Source organism: Choloepus didactylus, chromosome 6, assembly GCF_015220235.1.
Source record: "Choloepus didactylus isolate mChoDid1 chromosome 6, mChoDid1.pri, whole genome shotgun sequence".
In the NCBI taxonomy this organism is placed as follows: Eukaryota; Metazoa; Chordata; class Mammalia; order Pilosa; family Megalonychidae; genus Choloepus; species Choloepus didactylus.
In genome coordinates, this window is record NC_051312.1 from 152,333,072 (window position 1) to 152,355,429 (window position 22,358).

Genomic DNA, 22,358 nt, shown 5'->3' on the forward strand with positions numbered 1-22,358 from the left:
TTGGACTTCACCTCCAATTAAAAGTTAAATACAGACATACCTGGAGACATTGTGGGCTCAGATGCAGATGATCACAGTAAAGTGAGTATCTCAATAAAGTGAGTCACATGGATTTTTTGTCTTCCTATTGCATATAAAAGTTATTTTTACACTATTCTGTAGTCTATTAAGTGTACATTAGCATTATATCTAAAAAACAATGTGCATAATAACTAAAAATGCTTTATTGCTAAAAAATGCTAACCATCTGTTGAGTCTTCAGCAAGTCGTAATATTGTTTCTGATGGAAAGTCTTACCTCAATGTTGATGGCTACTGACCAGTTAGGGTGGTGCTTGCTGAAGGTTGGGGTGGCTGTGGCAATTTCTTAAAATAAAGCAACAATGAAGTTTGCCACATTGATTGACTTTCCCTTTCATGAAAGATTCCTCTGTGACGTGATGCTGTGTGGTAGCATTTTACGCATAGTAGAACTTCTTTCAAAATTGGAGCCAATCCTCGCAAACCTTGCCACAGCTTTATCAACTACATTTATGTAATATTCTCAATCTTTTGTTGCGGTTTCCACAATGTTCACAGCATCTTCACTAGCAGCAGATTCCTCCTCAAGAAACCACTTTCTTTGGTTTCTTGGGAAGCAATTCTTCAAGCATTCAAGTTTTATCATGAGATTGCAGCAAATCAATCACATCTTCAGGCACCACATCTGCAGTTATTTCCTCCACTGAAGTCTTTAATCCCTCAAAGTCACAAATGAGGTCAACTTCATTCAAATTCCTGTTAATGTTGATACTTTGACCTCCTCCAATGAATCACAAATGTTTTTCATGGCATCTAGAATAGCAAATCTTTTCCATAAGGTTTTCAATGTACTTTGCCCAGATCCATCAGAGGAATCAATATGGATGACAGCTATAGCATTATAAAATATACTTCTTAAATAATAAGACCTGAAAGTCAAAATGACTCCTTGATCCCTGGGCTGCAGAATGGATGTTGTGTTAGCAAGCATGAAAACAACTTGGCTGACCAAGTGCATTGTCAATGACAAGTGATATTTTGAAAACAATCTATTTTTATTGGTAGAAATCCCCCAAAATGGGCTTAAAATATTCAGGAAACCACATTGTAAACAGATGTGCTGTCATCCAGGCTTTGTTGTTCCATTTATAGAGCACAAGCAGAGAAGATTTAGCATAATTCTTATGGGCCTTAAGTTGTAAATGAGCACTGGCTTAAACTTCAACTCATCAGCTGTATTAGCTCCTAACAAGAGAGTCAGGCTGTCCTTTGAAGCTTTGAAACCAGGCATTGATGTCAACTCTCTAGCTATGGAAGTCCTAGATTGCATCTTCTTCCAACAGAAGGCTGTTTCATCTACATTGAAAATCTGTTGTTTATTCTAGCACTTCTTATCTTATCTGAGCTAGATCTTCTGGATATAACTTGCTGCAGCTTCTATTTCAGCACTTGCTGCTTCACTTTGCTCTTTTATGTTATGGAGATGGCTTCTTTCCTTAAACCTCATGCACCAACCTCTGCTGTCTTCAAATTCTTCTTCTCTATCTTCCTTACCTCTCTCAGCCTTCATAGAATTGCAGAGAGATAGGGTCTTGCTCTGGATTATGCTTTGGTTTAAGGGAATGTTGTGGCTGTTTTGATCTTCTATCTGGACCACTAAAACTTTCTCCATATCAGCCATAAGTCTGTTTCACTTTCTTATCATTTGTGTATTCACTGGAGCAGCACTTTTAATTTCCTTCAAGAACTTTTCCTTTGATTCACAATGGCTGACTGTTTGGCACAAGAGACCCAGCTTTCAGGCTATCTCTGCTTTGGACATGTCTTCCTCACTAAGCTTAATCATTTCTAGCTTTTGATTTAAAGTGAGAAAAGTGTGACTCTTCCTTTCACTTGAACACTTAGAGGCCATTGCAGGGCTATTAATTGGCCTAATTTCAATATTGTTGTGTCTCAGGGAAGAGGGAAGCCTGAAGAGAGGGAGAGAGATTGGGTATCCATCAATCGGTGGTACAGTCAGTACACACACAATATTCATAAATTAAGTTTGACATCTTATGTGGGCACAGTTCATGGAGCCCCAAAACAATTACAGAAGTAATATCAAAGATCTTTGATCATACATCACCATACCAGATATAATTATAATGAAAAAATTTGAAATATTGCCATAACTACCAAAATGTGGCTCAGAGGCACAAAGTGAACATATGCTATTGGAAAACGGTGCTGATAGACTTGCTCAAAGTGGAGTCTCCAGATACCTTCAATTTGTAAAAAGCAACATCCATGAAGCACAATAAAACAAGGTGTGTCTGTAATGGCTAAAACAATGGAAGATTGGAGTTGTCAGAAAGCCAGATTTCTTAAACTTCAATAAGCTTAGACTGGTTTCAGAAAATTGGGGGTAGAGCATCCTGGTTGATTGGTTTCCCACAGAAATCACATCTGACAAAAGCAGGCATGGGAGGTGCACACACCAACTCTATGTAACTGTGTGTGTCCTACTTCAGAGCATTCATGTTGTAGTATTTCACTGTGAAGCTTAAAAGAATGTGTGGGGCTTGAGCCAGATGATCAGAGGAACCAAATTTAGGGGTAGCTTGAGCATTTCTGTTCACAAAGAGGAAATTGAGGCAGGTGCTGTGGAGGGCAGGAGCACTTACTGCACTGTAGTCTCCAGAGTGGCTTGAGTCATGCTGCTTTTCAAAAGCAGTTAAAGGGCCATTTGATAGAAGGAATGGCTGGATTACACACAGTCTGCATCCATTATTGTCCTCAGAGCACCAGGCAGGAGTGTTAAGAAAGGCTAAACCTGGATACTTTCCTCTTTCTTCAATAATCCTTCTCTGCAGTTCAACATTCTCTTTGCCTATCTTTGTAAAGTTTCAGGCAGATATAGTTGCTGTATTTTCCTTCTAATTTCCAGGTGTTTATCCCTCTCTCTCTCTTCTCCCATCTGAAATCCAAAACTTCCTGGAGGCCTGGACTCCATACTTTACAGTTTTATTTTTGCAGCGTTGGGTTTGTTTAATCATTTTTTGCTACTTCTCTCAATAGAAATTCAACAAGTGTGATAAAAGCACTACTCATCACCAAGAGATAAAGACATTGGGAGCTGTGATTTGGAGCTTGGGTACAATAGGCACAGCTGCAGAAAATGAAAAGTATGGCAGCTTTCACCACCATATCCTGTGTTTATTGGCATGAGGCTGGGTCCTTTCCTGGACAAACATACACAATTTTTTTCTCATCAAAGAGAATGCATTGACAGTCTATGCAAGTTGGCTATGCTCAAATATACCAGGCCTATTCTCTATAGAAAGACATTTCTCCAAGAAAAGTAATAGGACAGAAGGCTTCCAGAATTCACAGATGTTTGGAGTTTGGGGAGTTTGGGGTTCCAGGGTTCAATCTGGAATCCTTAGGCATGCAAAAGTTGCATATCTTGCAAAAGTTGTATATCACAGAATGGGTGGAGGGCATGTTCATGGTAGGAGGTTGGTATATCTGAAGACTGTAGGAGAAAAGGTGACAGACTTTCAAGGTTTGGGTTGAGCCATTCCCACCCTTTCTATCACTCCATCTCTTTCCCAGGCTGTATCTTGCTGACTTATGACCATTTCCCTGGTCTCTGACAAGTGGCCTTAGTCGGAATGCTTAACTATATCAGACAGGGAGAGTTGAGCTTGAAATCTACTCACTACCAGTTAATTATATATTTAATCACCTTTCTGAAGGAGGTAAGATGCCATAGTGTGCTTTAGGACTAGTTATGTAGAACAACTATTTTAAAGACTATCTCTGAAAAGAGAGAGCCTGTTGACAGAATTTCTACCTCCGAACTTCTACCGTCTCCCCACCAAACAAAGCATTTGCTCTAAGAGAGCAATTGTGCTCATTTCCACTTTTTTCAGCCTAAGAGAAATGTCTCCTCTGCATTGCTGCAGAGACTGGATAAATGAGTCAGATAGATGCGGGAGGTATGAGAAGGTGACAGGAGTTGGCTGCCAAGTTACCTTTGTGATCCATTTCTGCAGAAGCCAGTGTTAATTCCATGGAGACTGATATCCAGCAGTGACAGTTTGGACATCTAAACCTGACCTTGGATGTGCCCACAACCACAGCTGAAGAGATGCCAAATTTTCAGCATAGTATATCACAGGGGCCGCATAACTGTGCCGGAGTTGGCTACACTCAGAGCTCTAGCGTGTCTGCAAATGAACATCCTTGGCCCTTTAACTGCTGTGCAGCGTGGTGAGATGGCTTCTGTTTCCATCCATTTCCAATAATTAGACACTCACAAGAAGCCCAGGACAGTTCTTGTGTATTCATCATTAGGTTATGAAATGCCCCCACTGTAGGCATTAAAACAATTATCCAAAGAAACCACCAAACTGTTTTCCAGAGTGGCTGCATTATTTTCCATTCCTACCGACAATGTAGAGGGGTTCAGATTTCCTCACCAACACTTACTATTCTCTTTTATTTTTAAAATAATAGCCATTGTAATTCATGTGAGGTGGTATCTGTGATTTTGATTCGCATTTCCCTGATAATTAATGATGTTGAGTGTCTTCTCATGTGCTCATCGGACATTTATATATCTTCTTTGGGAAAATGTCTGTTTAAATTCTTTGCCCATTTTTAAATTGGGTTATTTGCCACTTCTTGGAAAATACCCAAAAGAATTGAAAACAGGGACTCAAACAGATATTTGTACACTCATGTTTATAGCAGCAGTGTTCAAAATAACCAAAAGGTTGAAGCAACCCAAGTATCCAACAACAGATGAATGGATAAACAAAATGTGGTCTGTTCATTCATACAATGGAATATGTTCAGCCCTAAAAGGAATGAAATTCTTATACAAGCAACAACTCGTGTTGAATCTTGAAGACAAGGATGAATCTTGAAGACATGTTGAGTGAAATAAGCCAGACAAAAAAGACAAAAATCATATGATCCTGTTTATATAAAATACCTAGAGTAAGCAAATTTCATGGAGACAGTAGATTACAGGTTACCAGTGGCTGAGGGCAGGGAGAGAAGGGGAATTTATTGTTTAAAGGGTGCAGAGTTTCTGGTTGAGATGAAGACAAAGTTGGGGTAATGGATGTTGATGATGGCAGCACAATATTGTGAATATAATTAATACTACTGAATCATATGCTTGAAAGTGGTTAAAATGGGAAATTTTGAGTCGTTTATATGTTACCACAAAAAAAGCTTAAAAAATGCAACAGTTATTCAAGCACTTTGGAGTTTGTCAGTCAGAATCTCCTGCACCACAACCATTCACCTGCGATCTGGTTAAACTTCAGTCCCCTATCAACTAGGACTCTGCTTCCCAGAACCTACCAGTTAAGAGATGGTTTACCCCCATGAAATAATGGAAAACTGCTTTCAAATGTGGGTGATTTTCCTAGTGCCCACTCATTCTGCTGCTCTCATTTTACCAGAAACTAGGGGAAAAATTTAGTGGTTCTCAAAGTTGAGTCCTCAGACCAGTGGAATCAGCATCATTTGGGAATTTGTCAGAAATGCAAATTCTCAGACCCCACCTCAGACCTGCTAAAGCAGAAACTCTGGAGGTGGAGCCCATCGATCTGTAGCTCAACAAGTCTTCAGGTGATTCTGATGCACACTGAATTTAACAACCACTATTTAAATGTTCTTTGGGGAAGCCCTAGAGGGACATTTAAGGACACCGAATATGGAAAAAAAATAAAAAAAACCAACTGGGTTCGAATCCCGGTTCTGTGACTTAGTATCAATGTGATGTCTGTCAGTGCAGACAATTGCAAGTGCTTCTTAACTCCCATTAAGCACATCTGTAAATTGGCAATGATAAGCAAACCCAACTAAAGTTCTGAGATGATAAAATAGTGCCTAAAAAATATGTTCAATAAACTTGAGCCATAAAAGTGGAATCTCCCTGCTTGGACCCAAGCTAAAGTCAGATCCCTTTTGGAAAATTATTAATACTAAACAGTGCCCCAGGTACATGATGGGCAAAGCAATCTGAAGAATGAGTTGTCGCTTTTGAGGAGTTTGAAACCATCACAGTGCCAAACCCAAATTCGGTGGGAGGTAGCCCGATAGAAAGAGCTTCAGGGCTACAGGGATGTAAAGAAGGTAAGACATCAGGTGCTTCTGCTGGCTGCTCTTTTCTGCATCTCATTTGCTGTAGAGTACATGCTGGACATTTTCATGGAAGCCAAAGCGAAGGCCTAGAGTGCACGCTACAACAGCTTTGACTTCACGTGCATTCAAGCTACTTGGAGACCGCATTAAAATTTGGATTCCAGTTCAGTACAGCTGAGGTGGGGCCTGAGATTCTGCATTTTTAACAAGCTTCCTGATGATGCTGATGCTGCTATCTCGCTGACCACATTTTTGAATGGTGAGGAGCTAGTGGAGGCTTCCCAAACATATTCATATGATTCACTTCTAGGTTTCTGCTACTGGAGAAGCAGTACAGCAGTATAGCATCAGTATCACCTAGGATGTTTACTAAACACATAGAATCTCAGGCCCCACCCCAGACCTGCTGAATCAGAATCTGCATCTGTCAGTATCCCCTCATGATGCAAAAGCAAATTCAATTTCAGGACTCATTCAGGGCTGGCTTCCTGGGTGCACTCGTTCTTAGAGGACCCTGCACATGAGGGCCTTGTGCTTGGTTTAATGTTCTACTGCCGCCACTTGAAATTCTTATTACTATTTGAACAACAGTCTCCACATTTTAATTTTGCACTGAGCTCCACAAATGTTGTAACTGGTCCTGGATACCCTGCTCTAGACCAGTGGTTTTCAAACTTTAGTGTATATGTGTAAGATTCAACTGGGATATTGTTAGAAATTCAGATTTCTGGATTCCCAAGGATTCTGAACCAATAGGACAGGAGTGAGACCAAGAATCTGTAAGAAAAGCCACTCCATTGACCGAGGTCTTTCAGCATTCTCATGATGCATGTCAGAGAGGCGCCAGAGAGAGCTGATGTCACTCCTGCATTGTCCAGCGAATGCACTAAGCAGCACAAAACTCGCTGGACACTGGAGCAGAGGTGTTTCTGGTTGAGCAGTTTCCCCACAGGAGCCCTCAGCAGTGCTCCTTCCCCTGCGCTGGAGCAGCCTGCAATGATTGCATGACATTTACACAAGTATGCATGGCGAAGATGCAAAGTTCAGGCTGCCTCACCTTGAGAGAGACTGCCCGGAGGTCTGGCACATTCAGTGGCTGTTCTTAGTCTGTGTGTGGCCACAGGCCATTTTGAGAATTCAGTGGAAGCCATTGGCCCTCCCCACGGAAAAATTCACCTTTGTGCATTTGGACTAGTGCACAGGACCAGAATGCAAGGCCTGGCTCCATCGTTGATAGCTTTAGGACCTTGGGTATGTCACCAGGCCACTCTGAACCCTAGAGCCCTCCTCTTTTAAGTAGAGAATGCATAAAGGCATCTACCTCACAGGTTTGTTGCAAGAATCAAATCACACAGGGTGGATGTAAAAGTGCTTTGCACACTGCAAAAGAATGTATAAATTTGAGGCATCATTATCCATACCATGAGGCATTGCTCTTTCCAGCATGAAAGGCAAGATCAGGACACTGTATTTGCGAATTTAGCCTGAAGCCTTAGAGCGTACTTGGAGTAGCAAGAGAAGCAAATGAAGACAGAGAGATGTGGTGCTGACTTGGCAAGTGTAGCTGGGAAAATTGAAAATGTAGCAAAAGAGAAGGGAGCGTCCCCAGTTTGGGGGATACAGATGCAAAAATAAAAGGAAGAAAATCTATTTTTGTAGGTGCCAACAGTTGGGGATTTTGGAAAATGCCTTTAGTCTTGTGGTAATTGAACATTTCTGCTCTTGGGTATAATGTAGATAAATAGCAGTAGTGGTGGTCCATATTTAGTTTTGAATTCTGCTGGAATTCGCTATTCCTAGATAAGCAGAATATGGGTTAGTGGTTAAAAGCTGGGTCTCTGATATAGCACATATTAGCTGTGTGACTTGGGAAGGTTATTTGTGTTTCTCTGTGCCTCAATTACCAATAGAACCTTCCTTAAGGGTGGTGATAAGTATGGAATTGTTGAGTACTGCAAAGCACCTGGAATGGTAACATGAGTGATTGTCATCATCCACGTTATTAAAATCCTTGGCCAGGCCATATGGGTATAGGAGATTCCTCCAGGTTACAATTGGGAAGTGATTTGAAGTGTTCCTATACTCGGGTAGTTTCAGATGCATTGAATGTATTGGCCCAGCCAAGGTTCTGCCCTCTGCTGCAGAATTCCAGAAATTCAAACTTTCTAGAGAGTTCCATAACAGATCTAAAAAGAAGGAAATGCATGTGTGCATACGGGGAGCAGGCAGGGGTGACAATGACCCTGCTAGGAAATTCCACTCTGACGGCTCCCATTTCACCTCCAGTCCCTTGACCCATCTGTCTGGTTTTCCCTGCAGGTGCACGATTGACAACCGGGTCACCAGGGTGGCCTGGCTGAACCGCAGCACCATCCTCTATGCCGGCAATGACAAGTGGTGCCTGGACCCCCGCGTGATTCTCCTGAGCAACACCCAAACCCAGTACAGCATTGAGATCCAGAACGTGGATGTGTATGACGAGGGCCCGTACACCTGCTCCGTGCAGACAGACAACCACCCGAAGACCTCCCGCGTCCACCTCATCGTGCAAGGTAGGTGGGGTTGACTGCACTGTCTACAGCAGGAAAAGCCTGGATTAAAGACTTTTCCTGTGACTCTCAAAAGAGATGGGTTCTATTTGTTCTTTCTGACCAGAGGGCCTCCCTTGTTGTCATTTTTTAGTTTGAAGCTGAATTTTCTAATAATTTTCCCATTGAGTAGGGCTAAGATTGTTTTTTTTGCTTTTGTTCCATAATATATTTTCTCAGAAAATTATCTTCTAATTATTGCTTTCCTTGGCTTATTTTTTAAACCCTTAAGCTTTTTAGGTTATGTCCAACTCTAGACTACCTTCACTTTAATGCTTCTCTGGCTCCACATGCATGCCACATTCTAGCTCAGCCCTCAAAGAAAGTAGAGCCAATCCAGCAGATGCTCTGGCTGAGTAACCTGGAAGCATCCTTCCTAGCCCTTCCCCACTGTTTTCAGCTGACATCTCCCTAGTCCAGGATTTCTGACACAACGTCACCCTTTAATACCCATGGCTCGTCCCCTATGCTTGCGTTGCTGCCCCAGACATTCCCTCTCCCATCCCTTGCTTTCAAGGCCTTGTTTTTCTGGCTGTTGCTGTTGTTGTTTGTCTCACTCTTGATTCTACTCTCTCTGTGTTCTGAGACTCTGTGAACTATGGTCACCTGTCCCCCATGATCTTACGAAGCAGAACAGGTCCCAGGGCATTCAGATAACACTGAGCTTTGTTGGGTTAATTCCTAATAAGTGCAGAAGAGCTCACAATCAGATTTTGCCCCTTTCTGCCTGAGAGACCCTGTTTGGGTTTGCTAAAGCTGCCATTAAGCAAAATATCAGAAATGGATTGGCTTTTATAAAGGGGATATATTAGGTTAAAAATTTACAGTTCTAAGGCATAAAAGTGTGTCCAAACTAAGGCAACAACAAGAGGACACCTTCACTGAAGAAAGGCCAATGGCATCTGGAACACCTCTGTCAGCTGGGAAGGCACGTGGCTGGCATCTGCTGGTCCTTTGCTCTGGGGTTGTGTTGCTTTCAACTTGTGATTCCAGTGACTTTTTCCCTAAGCATCTGAGGGTTCTCACCTAGCTTCTCCAGAACAAACTCTGGGCTTCATCTCTTAGCTCACCGTTTCCAAATGTCTTTCTGTCTGCATCTCCAAGCTTCTGCGTCTGTGTCAGCTCTGAGCTCTCTCTCTCTCTCCCGGAGTTTAAGGACTCCAGTAAACTAATTAAGACCCACTTTGAATGGATTGGGTCACATCTGCTTGGAAATAATCTAATCAAAAGATCCCACCCACAATTAGATGGATCACATCTCCATGGAAACACCCTAATCAAAAGATCCCACTCACAATAGGTCTGCCTCCACAAGAGTGGATTAAAAGAACATAGTTTTTATGGGGTGCATAACAGATTCCAACCAGCACAGATCCTGATCAAGTTATTAGATGGCTCTCACTCCATGTTCTCCTTCTGTAAAATGGGGTTCATGGTGAGAGGAGTAGAGGATTAGATGAGTACATGTGAAACACTTTAGAAGAGTGCCTGGTCTGGCTGATACCAGTGTTATGTAAGCATTAGCAGCTATTATCATTTTAAAAATACTTTTGCTCTTTTTTTAAACTTTTCTACCATGCTTTACAATGGACCAAATACTTCATTAATTTGTTATCTCAGAAACATAGGTCCACAAGCAGTGGGGGCCATGGCATCTCTGTTGGGCATTCCTTACCCAAACAGATGCCATGTTCCCTTCATCCAAGTAATTGGAAGACCCAGGGCAATAAACTTCTCTTCTTGAGGCTCCTTCAGCTAACTGTCTTTTTCAACATGCCCAAGCAAAGAGTTGAAGAACAGTTGTATGAACAGTTAGAGCAAGAAGGGCAAAGAAGAAAAATGCAAACAAGTAGAAGAATCAAGGGAAACTAGCTGCGAGAAGGCCGAGGAAAGGAAACCTTGGATCATGGACATGACCTGTAAAGAACAAGAGGGAGTAAGCAACAATGAGAAGAGGGTGCAATTCGAATAAGGGATACGGAGAAAGTAGCTCTGGCCAGAGATCGTGCCAGTGGGAAATTTGAATCCCTCATGCTGTGGCAAAGTTTGGTCATACCAAGTTTTTATTATTGTTGCTCCTTACTCTTTCTTCCAAAGAGGAAATTGTAATGGTTTTATCTTGCATTCATTCTCTAAATGAATGCTTTTGAAATGGCTCATTGCAACCAGCATTTTTAAAGGAAGTAGATCCTAGAAGCTATCAGAATATATTTTCAATGACAGAGTAGGTATTGTTATGTGAAACTTTTGTTTTCAATGTGTGTGTGTGTGTGTAAGGTTTTAATATAAAATATATATTTTTATTGTGTATAGTTGTCAAAAATAGTTTGTGACGCACTGCTCAACCTGGGGAGTTTTGATGAAGGCTCCAGAGGCACAATCTAGGGCAGGCCATTTCCCAACCTCCCCTCATCTCTCCCTCCTGAATTTATTGTTGTGAGCAGAATATCTAGCAAGGACAAAGAGAGCCTAGGAACTATGCACTAGTACAGACATTTACTTGAACAAACAGGGCCTTTATGGAGCTGGCAAACGGAAGGAATAGGGAAAAATGCTGAAGGAGCCCCCAAAAGAAACTGTGTTTCAGTCCTGTTTTTTTCTTAAACCACCTCCCACACATACACCCACATACTCCTGCCCAAAACACGTGGCAGAGTGCCTTACACAAAAATGAACATTTAATGAATGCTTCTTGAAACAAATGGCTGGAATTACAGCCTAGAGGTCCTACCTAGGCTCCAAGATAGAAGGTGGCATATTTGTGGGGGTGGAGCTGGGAAGAGGTGAGGGGATGGGGGCCCCATGTCAATTTTCACTCATGTCTAAACTAATGGAAAATGTCTAATCCCCAGCTTTGTGTTTACATCTGTGATTTAGCTGTATGCCCTCTTAGCATGACACACCACCTCAAGTATTGGAATCTCATCTTGGGCTAATTTTCAAATGCTGATGGGTATATTGATTTGGAAACAAGCAGGGTTAAAAAAGGCATTGGTCTTGTTCGTAGACACAGCCTAACCTAATCCGTTGTCGATAAGCTTGGACTGAGTATTATTGACACTTTAATGAATAGAAGGCCATAGTTTTCAAAGCCAACCTGCCCCCCCTCTTAAAAGCAATCAGACAAACTAAATAGAACCAGACTCCCCTGTTTCTATATTGGAAAGACGATACATCACCATCAAGGATTAAAAAAAGAAATATATTTATCCTGGGATCATTTACTGTACTGAACATAGACCCTAATTCCCACAGCAGAAGCTGACTGTCTGGATTTTCTTGAAGTTGCTATTCAATCTAAGCAAGAATGCTACTGGAATCAGAGTTAGGCATATTCAAAATGGCATTATGATCATTTAAAAAGAACACACACACAATAGCAGCAGCAGCAGCAAGAAGAAAACCTAAATTGATATTCTACCCATGAGTATGTGTATTTATGTATAAGTAGTCAATTATATATATATATATAAATAAACCCACACAGAAGGAAGGAAACATCATTTTCACAGTATTATGCAACTTTCTTTCCCCATACTATCATTTATCCCATCTACTCCACTAATTCTGTATACTGGGTCTTATTTATGGCTGTAATTCAATATGTTTAGTTTCTGCTGACAGCTCCCTTTGTATGTGCACTCATTCATTCCTTCACTCATTCATTTAGTATATAATCACCAATAAACTCTGGGTACTTGTGCTCTGGCTGGGCACATAGTACATGAAGATGAATAAGATACTAGACTTGAAGAGTTAGCTTCAGTTCGTGTGGTGAAGACCTACTTGTATAATATTTGAATGTGTCCTTGGCTAAATCGTTCCTAGGAATTTAGCTTTTGGGAATATAGCTGCTATTAACTGAACACTTCCCAGGCACCAACCTGCTCCAAACAACTCTGGAAACATCTGAAATGTAAGTGTCATCGTGTTATCTGATTTGACATTTTAATAACATTCAGAAATGACTTATACAGAAATTAAGCTGGTCCTTTCAAATGGCAGCCAAGATTTCCAGTGCTGCTAAATGCAACTGGTCAACTCTATAGCTCAAGGCCCAGAGTGAAGTGCTGAGTGCTTTCCTTGGCTCATCTTTTCCAAAGTTCCAGCTGTAAGCACCGTGGTCAGTCCTTCCAGCTCTCAGGACATCCCCTCACCAGTAGCCAGTTCTAGGTTTTATGCTTTGTTCTGTGGGATATTTTTTAAATCTGCTAATCACACTTCATATTCTTGTAGCAAAGCAAAAAATGAAAGTGCTGGAGATAGTTTTTTGTTTTGTTTTGTTTCTGAGTGAGTCCTCTCTTCTTTTCTGGTTCTTGGTTGCTAATGGACTGCTCTTTCCCTCTGATTTTTAGGAAGGCAGTTCTGGTACTGCTTAAATTCTCCTGAATCTTCTCTATGCTAATGTGGGTAGGGGATGGTTTCTGAATATTCTGGCAGTCCTGGTCAAATGATTGACGTGGGGGTTGGGTTCAGCATGGGTTGGGCTGGGGCAGACAACACCTGCAGTGAGCAGTATAGAGGAGGAAGGGCAACTATTAGCAGAGCCATGAGAGTGTCAAGCCGAGTAAGGGTGCATGTCACACTACATTGATCCGAGAGTGGCATACAAGTGAGAGTCTGAAACAAAAAAAAAGACTCACGGCCGATGATGTTAAGATGAACTGCAGTATGAAGATAATGGCACTTCTAATCTGCACTGTCCAATAGTTGATTTAAAATAAAATGTAAATAAAGTAAAATGATTTTTTTTTTAAATCAGCTCTTCAGTCTCACTAGCCACATTTCAGGTGCTTCAGTAATCGTTTGTGAGCAATGACTACTATATTAGAGATGTATCATATATTATATATTAGATGTATTAATAATTATATATTAGAGATGTAATATATACTGTATTACAGATATTGAACAATGCCTTCATCCTAAATGAGAGTCATTATGGGCAAGCAGGGGTTAAAGCAAGAGTGGCTTTCCATGGCTTGAAGGGACAATTGTAAGTGGAAAGGAGAATGGCATTATGGAGAGAGGATAGGAATAAAAAAAAGATGGTGGTCTAAAGACAAGAGAATTGTTGGAAAAGATGGAAGACTTGGTCACCTTAATTATCTAGGACAGAGAAGAAAGTACAGAGTCCAAAGAAATTTCTGAAGAATAGACATAATTTGGGGACTAATTATATTTGGGAATGGGGAAGGAGGAAGATGAGTCCACCAAGACACTGAGATTTCTGCCTTGGAATCCTGGGGTAGGTTGATACTAATATATCTAAACATCATGTGGTTGAAGAGTTTGGGTGGTGGAGGTGGATGAATCCAGTTACCTGGACTTCTTGATTTTGAGTTGCCTTGAATACTTCCTTCAAAATGAGTTTGTGAAAAGTAAGAAATCCATCAATAGATGTGCATGTCCATTTAGTCAGCCAGAGCATAACCTTTAGGCCAGAGGGAGGGAGATCTGTGTAAGATTTGGTCTAATTGTCTCTATCTCTTTTACCTTAGGGTTTTCTGCTTTATGAGTTTAATTAATATGCAGCTGCTTCTGGGGTCTACCTGCATATTTTAACCCTTTCCATGCCTGTTGTTCCTGCTCCTACCACAAACCTTTGCATGTCAAAATGTCCATACCCAGTCTCCATTGTTCCCTTGGAAGAGGCTGCAACTTGGAAAGCACAGAATGAATAAAATGCTCAGTGGGACTGAATTGTTTTCCAAATTAACGACCTCTTGGGGAGGCCTCTGAAAAGCCATATTTGTGTTTCTGAACACCCAGGTGTGTTGGTACAGTTGCAAAATTGAGCCTGTGCTTGTCTGCAGAACATAAGGAAGTGTCCTCCTTATCTAACACTGAAAATGGACTTCTCAGCCCTGAGTGTTATGCCTGCAGGGCTTTAATCTCACTTAGAGAAACGCATTTGCATGACAGAGAATAGAGCATATAGTGCTTGTAAAAGCAGGGATATTAGTGTAATAATAAGAAAAGCTTCTGGCCTCTTAATCAGCTTCTCTGGCCTTATCTAGGTCTCTCTATTGTTGTTGGGGCATCTGATCACCCCCTCCCTTATGTTTGATGTAAATGAGGTTTCCCATTTCTTCAGGGCAGAATTAATCTGAAAATCCCTAGTTTTAATTGGTAGTTTATTACTTACTTTTTGGAGTCACTGGGCTCTGAAGCTCAGGTGAAAAGGGGGAAACACTGATGTCTGTGGAAAGGGATAGGAAAGAGGGATGGAAGCCAGGAATTCCATGGAGAAAGGGGTCAGGTCTCAGAGATCCAGTCCAGGCAGGTGATTGGAAACAAGCTTTAATGGTACAAGCCTGTCCTTTCCTTTTCATTGTCTCCTTATTCCCACCTCTCTCCTTCTATCCACCTGATACATATAATTGTGCTGCTTTTCAATCCTGAACAATTAACTGACCTTGTCAAACCCAACTCACTGTTATGATTAAGAGAAAAGAAAAGAAACAATAGCTTTTAATTTCTAGACACCTATGCCCATAGACCACCCCCACTCCCAAACCTGAACAAAAAGACTTTTGAAACCCAAACTATTAAAGGGAATAATGTGCTTCCACCCTTCTTACTTGAAAGCAGAGATTTCTGTCTCTCCCACCACAGAGCCCCAAACACAATGTGACTTGCCACCATAGTAAGGATCTCACAGAGTGTGGAAGACCTTCACACCAACTAAGCCACATCTTGTTGAGTCCTCTGTGGAGGAAAACATCACATTTCAGGTCTGAGTAGACAAAAGTCACCTTCAGAGCACATCTGCATTCTTCAGGTTTCAATAGCCTTGTGTGGAATTTGCCATTCCAAGCTGCTTTCCAAGTTATCTCCCCTTTTCCTGCCCTGCTCAAAAAATTGATGAAAATGCACATTTGGTCTGGTCATAAGACTGCTTCTGAATTTGACAAAACTTTGAAAATGTCAGAAAATTAAATCCCACTACAAAATCAGACTGTTCCTCAAAGCATCCTGGAGAATGATGAGGAAATGGGGCACTTTACAAAATTTAGATGGTATGTAAAGGAGGCAACCCAGTCCTTCCTGGTGAGTTTTTAAACTTCTTGAAGCAGTTACTGACAATGGAGGGACAAAGTTTGTCAAAGAGGTTAGACCTATGCTAACATTTCAGTAAACCCACTTGAAATACCATCTGACTGCTAAGCTCAGTGCTACAGTTTATAAGACCAAAGTAATCTGAGCAATTTGGTATAATGTGAGACATATTGACTAAATTATGGCATCTTCCATGATTTCCAGTACAGCTGGAGAAGGGTCTTCAACCTCTCTGAGCTGTTTGGAAAACTTGGCATCTGGCTCCTGCTTCCTGGTCAGAACAGGGACTGACACCAGAGTTTCCATCTAAGTCCTTTATGCCACAATTAGTTCTAGAGGAGCAGTAAGCCCAGGTGATCCTTATTGTTTCACAGCAAACACTTAATAGCAGCCAGGTAAACAGTCAGGGCTCCAAAGGGAAGGTCTTAGAGCAGCCACAGAGTTCTTACGCCTTAGGTCATTTTCCCAAGGGAATCTGCGTTGCTTTGGATTTCTTTACCATAGGGTTAAGAAAAGTAGCTACGATTCCTCCTGGATCTTAAACATTCCTGCAGCCCCAAAACGAGAAATGTCATTTTACTTTGGATAAAGGGCTGTCATCAGATCCTTGAAGGAGCAGGACAAATTCCTTCAGACCCCCATTCCCATATCAGTGTCCCCTTGGGGTTAATTCGAGCTGAACTTGAAGCAAATATTCTTAAAGATTTCACGAGGTCTGTTATGGTCTCGGGGCCCACTGACACAGATCTGGCTAATCTTTGAATAAGTCCCCAGAGACCCTCATGAACATATTCCTAAAAGTATCAGTAGGTAACCCCTGCAGGCAGTGTGCCAGGCAGCACCAAGGACAGCACCACTAATCCTGCAGCTGTGATTACTACCAAGACTCCTGTGTACTCAAATGACTGAAAACCACTGACAATCGTCATGTCTTGCTAAAGTAAGAAGTGAAGTAATAAGTAAAACACCTGCCTTCTCAGGGCATGCTGAAAAGTTGGTAACTAAGGCTCTTAGTCCTTCTATTTTCAGAATGGGGGTTGTCAACTGACACCTGATTTAATGCTATTTTAAAGCCTGGAATTAGGAACACAAAGGTTCAGACAAAGTCCAGATAAGACCACTATATTAACAAATAACTATTTTATAAGGCAACAATTAGGCTCCCTGTCCTCAAAAATGCTACAAACATACTGAAAGAGAGGAATTGAATTTAACTGAAGGTGCGGGCAAAATTGCAAGGTTGCATTTCACCAGGGTATTTGATAGTGAGAAGATTTTTTCAGGGATCTGGAGAGGAGATGGCATCCCAGGATCAAATTCACATCTGAAGTGTGAAAGTATGAGATTTTATGCACGTTGGAGGAAGAATGAGGATGCCAAAGATGGTTGGAGCAGTAGGCAGCCTCTGGGCTGTGGATGGCCTTGGGTGCCAAGGGACGAGGGACAACAAGAAGCAGTAGGCATTGTGGCCATGTAGGTTTTCAACATAGACTTGGTTTTCAATGACGTTCTACAATAACGCCACTTCTCCAAGGAAATTTACATTAAATTGTTTTGCAAAGAAGAAATATCCAGAAGACTTTCAGTGGAATAGAAAACAACAAGCCCTAGGGTCAATAAGCCTTGGGAAGCAGGAGGGAGGAGAAAATGATGGGAAGAAAGACCGTGTCCAATCCCAACTGATTCTACATCCTTTGCATGGTTAAGATACAAAGAGGAAAGATTGCTAAAGACTCTTCTACCCCCTAATCCATTTTAAAATGCATTACAATGCATGTTTTCTATTGTAGTGTCAATAATGATTATGTTTCTGGGAACAATTCCACAGGATAGTTAAGGAACATTTGTTTAGGTGCTAGCAAATAGAGTGTATGATACGGTTGCCTTTTCTCTGTCTTTGTGAGGTTTGAACCAAAAAGGGTGAGAAGGGCTCCTACAGAGAAATCAGAACTTCAGGAGTGTCCACAGCCCCCAGCTGCCATGAGTGTGACCCTTCCATCCCCAGAGTCCCCTCTCACTGCTACCCAAGAGCCCAGGTGCTTATGAGAACACTCAGCATTTCCAACAACTACAGGCTAATTTAGGCTTTAAGGTGTCACCACTTGGAGTATATCTTAAGATTTATAGTACTATTGAATTTTGTGGTAAACTGATGTCTAATGTTGGTATGAAATCTAATTGGCTTCTGCTAGAGTTCAGCTCAGTCTTTGGATACTCGAGTTGTTTGAGCAGAGTTTTACTTGTGAGAGATCTTCATTTAATGTTATTTGAGAGAGAATTTATTGATTTAAAATTAGGACAGTTTAATTTGGTGGCATGTTTTTCTTTATGTCTCAATTATATATTCATGTCTTTGTGGTAAACTCAGCTGGTAGTGGGATTAAGAATTCAAAATACAGGATTTTCACTTGGCAAATAGTGCTTTCTACTGTGATTAATTAGGAGTCTGAACAATGAATCCTGTGTTGGCTCCAGTGGGGATTGAATAACTTAGTAGAAAGAAGTAAATTTTATGATTTAGGAGTCCTGGATTCCAGTCTGAATCTTGACAATAATTACCTGGAACAATGCCCTAGTTCTTTAATCTATTTCTGATTAGAAACACTTGATAGAAATGTTTTGATACATTCCATAACCTAATTTGGAGAAAGATGGCAAAGAGATGCAAGCAAGCAGAACACAACTACATATTAATATCCTTTATTTTTGGAATCAGTTACCAGAAACAAAGATTTCCAGGTCTCTCTTCCATTTGTCCTATTTTGGCTCTTTTAAATGAATCCAATCCTCTCTCCTAGGAATGCATGCACACACTGTGGCTGAGGGGTTCTCCATGCCTGAGAATTTGACTGGATCACTTCCCATTTTCTCCATTCTGATTCACTCCCCTGAACTGCAGTGCTCCCTGGATTTCTTACCTTCCAGCCCAGGGCTATTCTTCAGCTTTCTTGTCACCACCTCGTCTGCTCTCATGATACCTTTTGGACATATCTGATGGTTGTCTTCACTCCTATGAACCCTGACATCAAAGAGGGGGTACTTGTGCCAACCCCAACCCTCACTCTGAGGACCAGGATGGCCAAGACCTTTCTTCCCACACTGAGAAAGGAAGGTCAGAAATGCTGATTTTTGTCCCTTTCACATATACATAGACTACCATGTGTCAAGTGTTGAAGTCAAGTTGGAAAAGATCTAAGGGAAAATGATGAGTCTGGGCAATAATTAAAGTTTAAAAGAGGCTCTGCTGTGACCAAGCCAGTCATGAGGACCCCAGAACTACAAGACAGAGGTCCTGCCCCCGCTTGGGAACAGGACTTGAGGGTCCCCTAAGGCCAAGACAATAGAAGTCTTTTTAAAATGAATGGGCTAACACTTTAGCTCCTGACTGTTAAATTGACTGCGCATATTCTTTCTGCTCCTCACCACCCATCCCTTCTCCAGTTGCATCCAGAGTGATCTTTTCCAACCTAAGTCTTCTGTGACCCAGGACTTCTCCTTAGCTGAGGGCTGACTCCTTACCAAGGCCTGCCTCGCCTTCTGGTCCAGGCATTCCCTCTCCAGTTTCAAAAATGCTCCCACCTCACCTTTTTTTTTTACTTTTCTTGCCTGTTCTGGTCACAGGACCTTTGTACATTCTCTCCTCTCTGCTTGGAATCCCCTCCCTGTTTTCATCCAGTAAACCCTATTTATTCTTCAAACATTAATTCAAATACCACATCCTTAAGAAAGGCTTTCCAGAGCTGCCTGATTCAGATCAGCCGTGCCACCCTCTCCACCCCCACTTCTTTGTGGTTCTTGCCACAGTATAATTTGACATTTATTTGTGTGATTATTGATTGTGTGTTTTCCCCAGGAGACTGTGAGTACATAAGGGTAGGAGCATGTCTGTTTTTGCTTTCTACCCCCAGTGCCTGGAGTTTATAGAGGCATCAAGATCTATTTATTGGATAATGACAAGACTACAGAACTTCTTTTATTTTTCTTTAAACCATTAAACAAAATCATTCACTGTGTATTGAGACTGGATGTAGTAGGTTGAATAATGACCCCCAAAGAAACTGGGTCCTAATCTCTGGAATCTGTGAGTATTTCCTTACGTGGAAAATCCTTGGAGATGGGATTAAGTTAAGGGTCTTGAGATGGGACATCATCCTGGTGGTGCCTAAATGTAGGCATGTGTATCCGTATAAGAGAGAAGCAGAGAGAGATTTGACACATGCGCACACACAAAGGGAATGCTGATGTGAAGATGGAACAGAGAAAGATTTGAAGATGCTGGTTTTGGAGATTGGAGTGATGGAGCCACAAGCCAAGGAGTGTCAGCAGCCATGAGGAGCTGTAAGAGGAAGGAACGGATTCCCCCTAAAGCCCCCAGAGGGAGCATAGCCCTGATGACCCCTTGGTTTCAGCCCAGTTAGAGTGATTTCCAGCCTCAGGGCTCTAGAACTCTGAAAGGATAGATTGCTGTTGTTTTAAGCCAACAAGTCTGTGGCAATTTGTTATAACAACCACAGGAAACTAATATACTAGTTGCCAGTATTTGAATCTCTGGTGACCGAAAGTGGAAAAACTGTTGGTGTTTGAATCTGCCAGGAATTTAAGCTTTGTCACTGTGAGAGTTGAGGTAAGAGTCGTCTTTGGGGCAGACTTCTAAACGTCATTTTTTAAAGGAGTCCCTTTGCAGTTCCTTCAGGAGATGATGAAATAATCCAAATATCAATTCTAAGACTATACTGTTTGAAATTGAAAAAAAAAAAAAAGAAAGAAAGGCTGTTCCCAGGACCCTAGAGGATGGGAGCAGAGCAGGGAAGAATGTCTTGACAAAATATGATTTTAATGTGAGGACAGTGGTAATGTTACCTAGCTTTGGGCCATGAGGTCTTGTTTGGGAGCATGGGGAACTGAAGATAAAATTGCAAAATGTTCTATTAACTGGGCTGGAGAAAGTCTAGTATTTGGGCTTCATGTTCTCAATAGCCAAAAGGTGGAAACAACCCAGGTGTCCCTCAACAGATGAATGGATAGACAAAATGTGATACATATACACAATGTGAATGTTATTCAGAAATAAAAAAGGAATGAGGTTCTGATATATGCTACTACATGGATGGACACTGAAGACATTATGGTAAGTGAAATAAGCCAGGCAAAAAAAAAATGACAAATATTATAGCATTTCACTTTTATGAAACACCTAAAAGTGGCAAATACATAGACAGAAAGTAGATTTGTGTTTACCCAGGGAGTGAGGGAGGGGGAAGGGGAAAGTTGTTTCTTGGTGGGTATAAAGCATTTGTAAAGTTCAGAAAATTTTAAATGGAATTAATTTAAATATATAAGATAAGATAGGACAAAGCACCAGGAGAAACAGGGGAAAGTATTTGGAAGTAGGGATAACAACAGCATGTTCAGAGAAAAGTCTGATAGCAAACAATGCTTGTTAGACCACCCATGCATGTCGTCTGCCTCAGAATCTCCCAAGGAATTTTCTAGTTAACAATAAAAGATAGAGACTCCTCCCCTAGGTGGAGATGCAGGTAGGGGAATCCTTATGGACCAGTGGTTGGGAAGCACAGATTCCCTAAACTAAAAGCAAGAGGGAGCTGACGATCAGAGATCAGATCAGGGACATTTCTTATATCAGATTCTAAATTATGTTCACACTCAGTAGTAGGAGTTCTGTCAATTAGGCTTGTTCCTTGGGTCTAATTACAGTGTGGCTGCCATCTCCCTGAGCTTCTGGCTATATTGTTCTTCAAATGAAAAATAGGAAACAGAGACAAAGGAAGAGCCACTTCCCTATGTGGCTCAATACAGTCTTATCTCACATTCACATACTTTTTTTAAAATAGTTTCTTCAGGGTTAGGAGGCTTCCAGCCTTCATTGCTACATTTGAAGACTTTCACAGGTTTCCCATTTCTCTCTGTAGACAGGACAACACTCAGCCTGTTAGGTACCCAAAAAGGGCATATTCTGAAAACCCTTTTACTGGCTTCTCGGGCTTAGATGATGCATGAGTTTTCCATGCAAAAGGTTCCTTAGATATAGAGTAAGTTTTAGCCCCATGGGTGATAGATAATGCACAAGGGGAAATGCAAGAAGGGACTGTCCAGGGCACTCAGAAATTCAGGAAGGTGGTACGTGATTGAGAAAGAAGAATTTGACTAGGGTGTGCCTGAAGAAAGAAGCTTTATAAACCTTAACTTCATCCTTCATTCATTCGTGAATCATGTAATTATGGATTTGCTCCTGAGTGTGAGGCATCATGCCAGAGTCTGGGGGTAGACAAGCAGATCAGATGACTACGGTCTTAGTTTGCCAGAGCTGCTGTAATAAAGTGCCACAGAAGGGGTCTTTAAACAATAGGACTTCATCATCTCATGGCTCTGGAGGCTAGAAATCTGCAGTCAAGCTGTCAGCAAAACCGTGCTCTCTCTTAAAGGGGAGAATCCGTTCCATGCCTTCCCCTGCTTCTGGTGGGCAGCCGTCAATCCACAGCCCCCGTTGGCTTGTGGCTGCATAGCTCAATTTCTGCCTCCA

The 22,358-nt window shown here is 41.5% G+C and overlaps 1 protein-coding gene across 6 annotated transcripts in view; it reads left to right on the top strand.

Annotated features, from left to right (window-relative positions):
- The window catches only part of NTM (neurotrimin), a 1,043,036-nt gene that overhangs the window by 819,710 nt on the left and 200,968 nt on the right, over window positions 1-22,358 (top strand). For all 6 annotated transcript variants that reach the window (XM_037841980.1, XM_037841978.1, XM_037841979.1 and 3 more), the window contains one exon: window positions 8,487-8,719. In XM_037841980.1, coding sequence (XP_037697908.1) covers window positions 8,487-8,719 — 233 coding nt within the window. The remainder of the gene's footprint in view (window positions 1-8,486; window positions 8,720-22,358) is intronic.